Source organism: Hyposmocoma kahamanoa, unplaced genomic scaffold (genome assembly GCF_003589595.1).
Source record: "Hyposmocoma kahamanoa isolate Upper Pololo Valley unplaced genomic scaffold, ASM358959v1 169, whole genome shotgun sequence".
NCBI classification, from domain to species: domain Eukaryota; kingdom Metazoa; phylum Arthropoda; class Insecta; order Lepidoptera; family Cosmopterigidae; genus Hyposmocoma; species Hyposmocoma kahamanoa.
In genome coordinates, this window is record NW_020653611.1 from 2,471,320 (window position 1) to 2,482,254 (window position 10,935).

Genomic DNA, 10,935 nt, shown 5'->3' on the forward strand with positions numbered 1-10,935 from the left:
TGTGTGTGTGTGTGTGTGTGTGTGTGTGTGTGTATGTGTGTGTGTGTTTGTTTGTTTGTATGTGTACGTGTATTTAAGAGTGGTTATCAAACAGAGGATCAACTTCTTATGTTTTCCCCGCAATCCATTTGGACATAATCTTTTTACACTCATAATACAATTTGCTGTACATTTTGAATTCCTTATTCAATGTGTTGTATATGTTGGGTCCACGTTTGTCGTATTGCCTATCTGCAAACACAAGATCTTGCCATTCGGGAAAAAACACGTTACGTATGCTGCGACCTTAAATTAGTGATAAAATAAATAGAAATACCGCTTTAAGTAATCAGTGCAGCCGTTTGGAAGCTACGTTGCAACAGACGAGCACTCAGATGTACGATATTAGGCTTCAAAATTATAAATCCCCTCTCTTTGTGTGGGGGGTTAAAGACAAAAGAACATTAAAAAGTTTTATGTTAATTACGTAGACACTAAACGCACTTTGCGTGTTCGGAGCATGTGTAATTCATAACTTCGGAGAAGCCTACCGAGTATTTCAATAATTATCAGGGAAATGACTTCGTATTACGCAGTCGAAAATGTTGCATTTTTTTTCGAGTCACAGAGAAAGTTGTAAAGTGAGTAAGCACAGAGTTGAACTTTAAAAGCCTTCGTTTTTGAACGGTGCCGGGTCAAATGTTGCAAAGGAATAGGCCAAGCGTCGGTCACGTGAATGAATTGCCAAAATGTTTAAATCGACGCATATCAGTCGGATCGGTGATTCCCAAAGTGGTTTATATGGACCCCCGAGGGTTCATGTCAATGTTTGTGAAAATAGACAGATAGATAAACACTTTATTGACTGATATAATATAAATACAAATTAAACAGGAAAACATAACATGATTGTCATAGCAGTGAATGGCGTTGACATATGCCAAAGTTTCCTAAGGAGCTAGTTTCCAGTCAGGTCCAACGAGAGGGATTAAGTTATTTATTATTATTGATTATGTTTATTAAGTAGGGGTGTGTGACGTTAATTGTGGTCCACGTGAGTAGAACCCGTTTAAGTAGGTCGTGACCAAAACTTTGACATTCCATAAACGGACGAACATCCTAGAAAGGGGAGAGTTGCTTTAGGGATATGGGCGTAGTGTGTACTCTGAAGAGAGCCGAATAAAAGGGGTGCACTGTCATCACAATCCATATTCGAAAGGCAGGGGGTCGATGCAAAACAGAAAAAACTGGCAAGTGGTCTACGAATCAAAAAAGTTTGGGAACCACTGCGTTAGATAAACGGTTTTACACAGCGCTTTCTCATGACGGTCAAAATTAGTTTATAAAAAGTATATTAAAATGTGTAGTTTTAGTTATTGGACAAATATTAGCTATTTCAAAACGAGACGATCCAGGTGACATTGTTATAAACACGTACACCAATACGCCTTTCTCCCGCTGGGTGAGACAGGAACCATGACGCACCGCGACCGTGTAAACAGTGCCTACTTTACCTATGGTGCAGGGTGTGAGGCACACGCGGGCTCTTTGGAGGAGAGTAAACTGGCTATTGCTTCTCAACATCATTTATAATTACAACATTTGCACCCGACACTCAGATCACTTAGTCGTGTCGTTATCAACTTTACCTTCACGACCTCACGCATTAACTGCATGAAGTCGAAATCGACTTCATGTCGTCGTTATTAACTTGAGTAGCAGGAACTTGAGTAACTTGTTAACTTGAGTAGCAGCACAGCTCCTTGTGAAAGAGTTCGTCCAGGGAAGTACTGCCATCTTATCTATTTCTGCCGTTAAGCAGTAATGTCAGCATTACTGTGTTGCGGTTTTTGCTGGTGAAATTACAGGCACATGGGACTTGTCAACTTATGTCTCAGAGAGCGCTGTGACAGTACCTTTCAGACCTTCGCGACTTAAAGCTCTGTGGCACTGCAACTGTTATGGACAGGCGTATAGCTTACTATCAGGCGCACGACTTGTTCGTCCCGTCACTTGATGGAGTGGAGGTTTTAGAAATAGTATTTCCCTGGATAAACTCTTTGACAAAGAACTGTACTGCTACTACCAATATTACGAATCGATGTTAACTTACCGTGTGATCAATGACATAGTCTAAATGTGTGACAGGTGTGCCGGGTGTCGGTGAGGGGGGGCAGGAGGAAGCGGGGGACTCGGGCTCCGACTTGGGCTCAGCCTTAACTTCGGGCGTGTTGCTGCAGCGCCGCCGTGACCATGCTGAAGCTGGGATGGCTGGGTAGCACTCGTCTTCCATGTCTGTAATATACATAATTATTGATAAAGCATATTGGTATGTGTAATTGTAATTGGTGGTGTGGACTCTTGGGAGCATAGCAGGCTTCAGTGACGCTCATTATTTTTTAATGACACTAGGAAAAGCTCTTCACGGGAGCACATTTTGTACCGCAGTAAAATAATAATAATAATAATAATAATAACGCTCACACTCAACATAGCCCCGCACTAGGAAAACCCTGTGTCGCGGGTGCCATGGACACACACATAGACAACCACAAATTACACCCAAACTCACGAGAGAAATAACTGTAGGCCATACAAATATTTCTCCCGGCCCTGGAATCGAACCTGGGACCTCTGCGTGGCAGTCCGGCATGGTAACCGTTCGGCTCCAGAGGCAGTTAAAAATATTATGAATGTATACGTTCGCGTGTTTTGGCTTTCGACCCAAGTTTTCTTCCTCGGACGGGAAGACAGTCTAAGGTCAATATTTCATAATTCACAACTCATTTTTTTATGAACACAACACAACGGTTGTGTAAAAGTTGACAGTAATAGAACAAGTATATTTTCCCTGTGCAATAGACGACTCTGATGTGAGTCCCTCGGTAGATGGTAGTTTTTTTGATATCTTCTTAAAAAGATAATTCAAAAACAAACAGTTACTGGAGCACAGTTGGCATAAATCACGAGAGCTTCTCTGCTTAAAGACATTGTCATCCGTCATTCAACTTAATTAGCCTTCATTGAATCGAAATTTCGGAACAGCGTATGCATGGAGTCGCGTTAAATAGGAAAATGAATTTTTATTTTGCACATAATAAATGTTAAATAGATTCGCATGATTAGAATATTAAATAGTCCGAGTAACTGTCAATCGTTGCATATATGCACATTTGAATGACACGGTAATGTGCTTAGATTTGTCAGAAAAAAATATTGCGTTGTTCGTGATGGCTTCGTTAAGTACTAGATACTAGATACTATATTCTGTAATCTGTGATACTAGTAATAATCTTACATACTATGATCGAATACATCTGCAAAACACAAAATGTGACTTAGGTTGCTAACAGATCAACGTAATCAACTTCATGCAGTTGTAATCGACTGCAACCTGCAGTCGTTATCAACTTGATATCTACTTCTAGCATTTAATGTATGCAGTCCAAACTCAACTGCATGCAGTCGAGACTTCAACTTCGAGTGCCTATGTGAACTATATAGTCTTAGAATCAAAAGTAGTAATTGACATTCTTAGGAGGGTATATATATATTTTTCGTATATTATATATTTTTTTGTTTTTAATACATCGTTTAATTTACCAAAAGTAGCAATCGACATACTAAAGTAGTTGTAGAATTTGTTTTCATCTTGTCTTAATTTCGGGTACAGTACATAAAAATCACCTTCTCTATAGCAACTTAACAATAGTGGACTTAACCACGCTGCACGCTTCCGTTTTTGGCTTCGATTACGCTGGGCGGCGTAACAACTGACCACTGACTGATCTATATAGGCATTGACATAGTTGTTCTCCCAGAAAGAGTCGGGATGGGTGAAAATCGGGAATCGCGGTCGGATAGTATTTATCTTTCTTACAAAGTGCGTCCACCTAAAGGTAAGGGAAAAGTCCTTCTTTTGCGAAATTTCAAGAATTTGAATCTGGATCGTTTGAGAGAAGATATGAGATGTATTGACTGGTCCGTATTGTTTTCGTCTGACAGTATTGACGTAATGGTTGATATCCTTAACACTGAGTTGGTGAAGGTTTATGACTCCCATGCTCCTGCTCCTGTGTGCCGGCTCCTTGGCTTTCGCCTGAGATTAAAAGAGTTATGGCAATGCGTGATAAAGCCAAATGCCGTCTAAAACGTGAACCCTCTTCAGCAAATCTAGACGCGTATAAGAAGTTACGCAATCTCAGCAATAGAATGTGTAGGGATGCCAAACGTCGCTACTTTCACTCTACCATACAAAATCTTTCCCAAGCTCAGGTGTGGAAATTTTTACATTCCGTAGGTGTTGGCAAGTCGTCCTTGGATGTTTGCCAAAACAACATAGATCTCGATACCCTGAACTCCCACTTTTCCACGCCGCCCATCATCCTTAACTCTCGCACTAAATCGAATACTCTAACTTTTCTGTCTAATCTTGCGTTACCTGATTGTCCCCCTTTCACTTTTAGTGCGGTCACAGAGGATCTTGTAAAAAAGAGTATCCGCTCGATTTCCACTAAGGCCATTGGCAGTGACAATTTGAGCCTCGAAATGATTCTTCCCGTGCTGGAGGACATTGCGCCGGTTATTACTTACATCATAAATTTTTCTCTCTCGCGCTATGTCTTTCCAACTCAATGGAAAAAGGCTTTTGTCATACCTCTCCCTAAAATCCAGAATCCTACATCTTTTTCACAATACCGTCCTGTTTCCATTCTCCCCATTCTTTCTAAAGCCCTAGAATCCATTGTACATACACAACTTTATTCTCAACTTACCTCCTATAATCTTTTATGTCCGTTTCAGTCTGGCTTTCGTCCATCTCATAGCACTATTGGAGCATTACTGAACATTACGGAGGACATACGTCGTGCTATGGATGAAACGAAACTCACTGCCATTGCCCTCTTGGATTTCAGCAACGCTTTTAACTCTGTTAACTTCGACATTCTTCTTGGTGCCCTTCAGGCTATTAATATCCCCTCTCCTACTATAAGTTGGTTCTCTTCGTATCTTTTCGGTCGCCAGCAGAGCGTGAAAATCAATGATGGCTCGTCATCTTGGTCTAACTTAACTGCTGGTGTGCCCCAGGGTGGCGTACTCTCTCCTTTACTCTTTTCTATTTTTATTAATAATATTTCCCGTGTCATTTCTTCTCCCTTCCATTTATATGCTGATGATCTTCAGCTTTATCGTAATTTTGAAGTGGGCGAGGTAGCGGAGGCAATTGCGTCTATCAACTGTGATTTGTCTGCCATTCAGTTATGGGCCAAGTCATTTGGCCTTTTGGTTAATCCAGCCAAGTCTCAAGCAATGATTGTGGGCAGTAGCAGATTGAGGTCCAAGTTGGACTGGTCTTTGGTACCTCCTCCGCTGGTATATGACGGAGTTCCAATTGCATATACTGACAAGGCTAAAAATCTCGGGTTAGTAATGGACTGCACCTTGTCTTGGACTTCTCATGTCAATGAGGTCAGCAGACGAATGTACTTCTCATATCATTCTCTCAAACGTCTCCAATACTTTCTTCCTTTTCACACCAAAATTATGCTTGCGCAAACTCTTTTACTCCCTATTCTTGACTATGCCGACGTTTGTTACTTGGATGCGACCGAAGACCTTTTAAACAAACTAGAGCGTCTACAGAACCTGGCTATCAGATTTATTTTCGGTCTCCGAAAATTTGATCACGTTTCCGAATTTCGTGCTCGGTTAAAATGGCTCCCAATCCGCCTTCGCCGTGATGTGCATATCCTGTCCACACTTTTTAATATACTTCATGACCCAAATTCCCCTTCCTACCTACGTTCCCGGTTCCAACTGCTTCCCCCTCCTAGCCGCTCAAGGCGTTCGTGCATCACTAAGATGCTCGTTCGTCCTAGTTGTAAAACAAATTTCTTTTACAACTCCTTTTCCTCTCGTGCAGCGCAGCTGTGGAACAGACTCCCTTCCCATATTCAGTCTAGTCCGTCAATTGCTTCCTTCAAGAAAAGGTTGACAGCGCACTTTCTTGCTGAACTCTCTTAATAATCATCATATTTGTATATGTGTAAGTTTATTGATACAATGTATTATACGTTATGTAGTCTATTTATTTATATACTATTTTAATTATTTAACAGTAATTTTATATATGCATATTTTATACATGTAGATTATCATCTTTTGTTATCTCTTTTGCACGCCGTTCCCCGCTTAAAACCTTTGCTCTCACTGCCTTGGGTTGGCTGGAAGAGATCTCTTTTAGAGATAAGTCCACCTTTGCTCACCTTATGTTATTTTTTTTTGTTTCTGTTTATTTGTTTGGTGCAATAAAGAATATATATAGTTCCGGTGAGTACCAGAAAAATCCGAAACCTTCGAAAAATGGACTGCATCAGGTAGGACACCAGCTGCCCGGCCAAAGTATCATATCTTCAAACTAAAAATGGCCGCTAGCCTGGGTAGTTTCTACCGGAAGTGAAAAAAATTCGAAAAAACAAGATGGTCGCCATACAAATTTCAGAGTCTTGAATCTCGGCGAGTGTTGGAGATAGACGCGGGGTGCTCGACAAAAAAAAAACAGAAGTCAAACTGTATATTGATCGTTGAAAAACGTATATGTCATAAGTTTCTGGTATACTGGTAAAACGTAAAGCTATTGCAAAATCCTGCTTTTTTCGCAAAAGGAGGAGGTTCTCAATTCGACTGCATTTTTTACAACGGTCTTTTCTCAATAAGAAAAAGATCAACGAGCACGATCTTTTGTATCATCCATAATTTAATTAAATGGTATCTACAATCAAATGATCATTAATCTTCGTTAAAAGTCGCTTTCTGGTATGTCACTTACGTGTATTATTAAGACATTTATATTGTAATTTGTGTACTCGCATGCAGAAGCTTTAAGTTCCACATTAGTTATTATAAGTAAATTGGTAGTTCTGCTACTCTTATCAGTTTTATTTCTTGTCAGCCCTGTGCAATATATACTGGCTATATGTTCGATGTACGAAACAAGTCTAGGTAACGCTGTTTACAGCACATTGGCAGTCTTTTTACACTTGTAGTCCATGGGTTGAAATTCTTAAGGGGCTTACAACACTGTGTATACTTACAATATATCAATCAATATGCCTTCAGCAGGGCTCCATCACTCGCTCGAGGTTACGCGGTAAGTGCCTATCACTGAGTGTATCGCCGGCAGTACAAGCGCTCAGGGTGTTAATAGGTTGGGGCTTCACACGTTTTCCAAAGGCTCGAGAGGTATTGCTAGTAATCTTTTACAAATGTACAAACGCAGAAAAGTCATAGGTACATGCCGCCTCGGGATTCGAACTGTCGACCTCTAATTGTAAGGCAACCGTTCTCACATCGCTGTACTAAATTTGTTTATTTATTTTTGAAAGATTACAGCGAATTTTTAGCAATAAATATTCGTCTGTTTAAAGGTCGAACCACATAAGTGACATTTTCCACAAAAAGTCTTTATGTAACTATGGTAAGAAAATGACTATCTTTCTGCACGTGAAGGTCAGTAACAAAAAAGCTATAAACTTAATAAGAGTTTTATTTGCAGAAAGATGGTGAATTTCTTCTAGCTGGTACATTATTTGGATATTTTTTGCGGAAATATCAATTATGTGGTCACCTTTAAGCATATGTTGAGTAATGGATGAAAATGCTAATTACAAATCTCCACTTATACTTTACGTTAATAGTGGTAATTTCAAATTACTATATTAGATACGCTATATTACATACATAAGATTAATACTAATTACTTAATATTAGGAAATGAAACTATTTTTCTATTAGTTGACTCAGTCAACCGTGACCAAAGGGCCCGAAACGTTGGCTTGTTCGAAAAAACAAATGTAGGCGATTTAAATCTGGAAAAATAGTTTCATTTCCTATGTGTAACCATCGCGAAAACCTAAGAACTCGACACTTAATACTAAATAAATAATTGTAATTTCAAAGTTTCAAACAAGTCTTTCATTTACATTACAATCCTTGTACATTCTAGCGCAATCGGTTCCACACGACTGCAAAGTTATTTTCACCTCTCTGAGCGAGTGCTTAGGTTCCTTTTTCCTCGTAGTGAAGGCCTGGTATAATTAATCAAATTTAGTAGGCTATTATATCGTAGGTATTTTCGATTTTGTATCAGAGTGATGTATCTGTTACGTAGTAACTATTACGTAATATGTGCTTTCAGAGTTTTGTTGGGGTTGCCACGTTCCTGTAGCGAATCTAATGACTGCCCACAATTATATTATTTATTCCGCAGAACAGCACTTTTATGTTCCGGTTTAAAAAGTTGAAAAGTTGCGTTAAATAAACGTGTTTGTTAATTGTTTATGTGTCTAGTCTACCTACTCACATTTAACTTCGTGCAGTTTTGGAGAAGTTGAGTGATAAAAAATGTGAGATAACGGACTGGAATTAAAGTTCATAGAACATTTTCAAGCTGAGTCCGTTTTGTGGGTTACAAAACAATTCGTCCAAATCGAATAGGGGTGAGAACATAAGTGAGACTTACTGTGAGTGTTTAGACAGTATCGCGTCTTTGCGAGAATTCTCTGCGACCTTTCACGCAGAGACTTCTCGTCGTAAGTCTGGAGACGTTATAAGATGTTGCAATTGTGTAAAGCGGCAGTAGCAACTTTCCATACGTCTGTTTGCCGAGCTGAATGCTATTAAAAAAAACTTGTTCTGTCTAGTCTTTAACAGTAATTAACAGCTTCTAATGAATATCTACCTTCACTTTTAATGAACGATTTGTAACTCTAGTACAGGAAAGTCTCTAGTTCCAGACAAGGTAAGTGGTATTTTGTGGCACATTACTATTAATATAGTCCTAAATCATGATCCATGTGGCTCTTTTTTTTGGTTCTTTGGATTACCCGGAGACATGATTCCAACGTGGACTTGACAAATTTCATATTTGTGAGGAATAAAGCCATTCTCGTGTAGGCAACATATCTTCGTTTGTCTAAATCTCCAGTTCCGTTATTGCGTGATATTTTAAGAGTTCCACTCTACTTTTTATTTCATATTTATTTTGTTTATATTTTAAATGAAACATTTTTTTAATGTAAATCGTGTATATTTGTTTTTTAAACAAACAATCGTTTTGTGAGCTTTACTGCATTCCGGTTTTAAAGGGTAAGGGTCCTGGTGAAATTACAAGCACTAAACAATATGATTTTTTTTACTAAATCAAATTTAAAAAGGAGATTACAAATAAAAATTGAACATATTGTGTTCTATTTATATTCTATCCGTAGTGTTAATATAATTTAATATACCCTGATAGACTAAGATCGAATCAAGTTACTTTATCACCCTAAACAACGTTTTCGACTCATCCGTAGAACAAAGGCCTATGTGCAAGACAGCTTATACTCACAAGAACAATGTACATTACGTTCGTTATTCTTCGCTATGGATATCGACCGGGGTGTTTGATTGTAAATGTTCAAAACGAAATAAGATATAAAAATTAAGTAAACACCTATAGATAGGCCTTACTTTAAATAACAAGATTATGTATTTATATTTTCCATTGACTTACAAATAAATGGACGACGGGTCTAATACAAAACCCACGAAAAAAATGTCCCAAGTCAACCTATTTAAACGTAGTGACATGTAAAGGAATATGAAAAAGCTAAAACGTTGAATTTAAATTGTAATGTCATCGCAGTACCTACTGTCTAATTTTGCTTGCTTCGCTGTCAGTCGAACAAACGAAGACTAAAGCGTGAATGACGCTCTGTATACGATTTTAACGCCCTATAAGTTCGGACACTTTTTAGCGCGGACCCGACGTCCATATAATTGTAAGTCAATGATATTTTCGCTCTATATTCACATCAGATTCTGTTCTATGGATTAGTCGTTTTGTTTGTAACAATCAAATATTTTTTCAGTAGAAACATTTAGAAAAAAAAACTTGTATCTTGTTTACTCGTAAATAAAAAGCATCTGTAAAACAGATATACCAATTGCTACCATTAATTTTACAGGTAAATCTATAAAGATTAGATAATAACACGCTTTATTATCAATCCGTGTTATCTTCCACGTGATAATATAGAAACGTGTTCGACTTTGTTTAGTTCTAAAAATTGGTGAGTTGTTATCGTGTTTCTTCGGTAAATAATATTGTTGCTAGCCCGGCTTATTTAGGCTTACATCACATCGAAAAATTGTAGGTCACAATAGACTAGGCAGAACGTCGATCAACCAAGTCTTCTTACTGTTTTTCTTTTCCACAGTTTTGCAATTTGCGCGCGAATATTTTTTTTTGCGTACCTATGTATGTTACGCGATGACTCTGACATCTGTGAACCGATGTCGACGATTCTTTGGTTTTTGGTAAGGGGGTATATCAGTAGTGGGTCCCATTAAAATTTGAAGAAAAGATTACCTACATCTAAAAGGTGAATATGTTATTGGGTTTTACCCACTTTCCGTTCACCAATTGCAATAAAACTTGGCAAATAGATGTCATTCTACAATAATAATAATAATAATAATAACGCACATACTCACAGCCCCGCACTAGGGAAATCCTGTGTCGTGAGTGTCATGGACACATAGACAACCACAAATTACACCGAAGCTCACGAGAGAAACAAATGTAGGCCATAGAAATATTTCACCCGGGACCTATGCGAGGCAGACAAGCATGGTAACCGTATGACCACAGAGGGAGACAAACATTATAAGGTCGGTTTTTTTATTTTAGTTACAGTTTTTACACGTATTAAGTACATTACGTTTTCAGGTTCTCAATTATTTGTTACCTTTTAAGATATTCAATGAATAACAACGTAACAACCACTGATCATTTCAAAATTTGTAACAGGCAATTGTTAACTGTAGTTTGTTCAATCCAATGGTCTTAGTACATTAAAACCGATTATCACGTTCTTACTACTTATTGTTAAGCACAAATTAAATATCAAT

The 10,935-nt window shown here is 38.3% G+C and overlaps 1 protein-coding gene across 1 annotated transcript in view; it reads right to left on the bottom strand.

Moving 5' to 3' along the window:
* LOC113225657 (cyclic AMP response element-binding protein A) overlaps nucleotides 1-10,935 on the bottom strand; it is a 237,187-nt gene that overhangs the window by 8,515 nt on the left and 217,737 nt on the right. Inside the window, exon 3 of the mRNA XM_026458032.1 lies at nucleotides 2,093-2,274. Within this exon, the coding sequence (XP_026313817.1) occupies nucleotides 2,093-2,274 (182 nt within the window). The remainder of the gene's footprint in view (nucleotides 1-2,092; nucleotides 2,275-10,935) is intronic.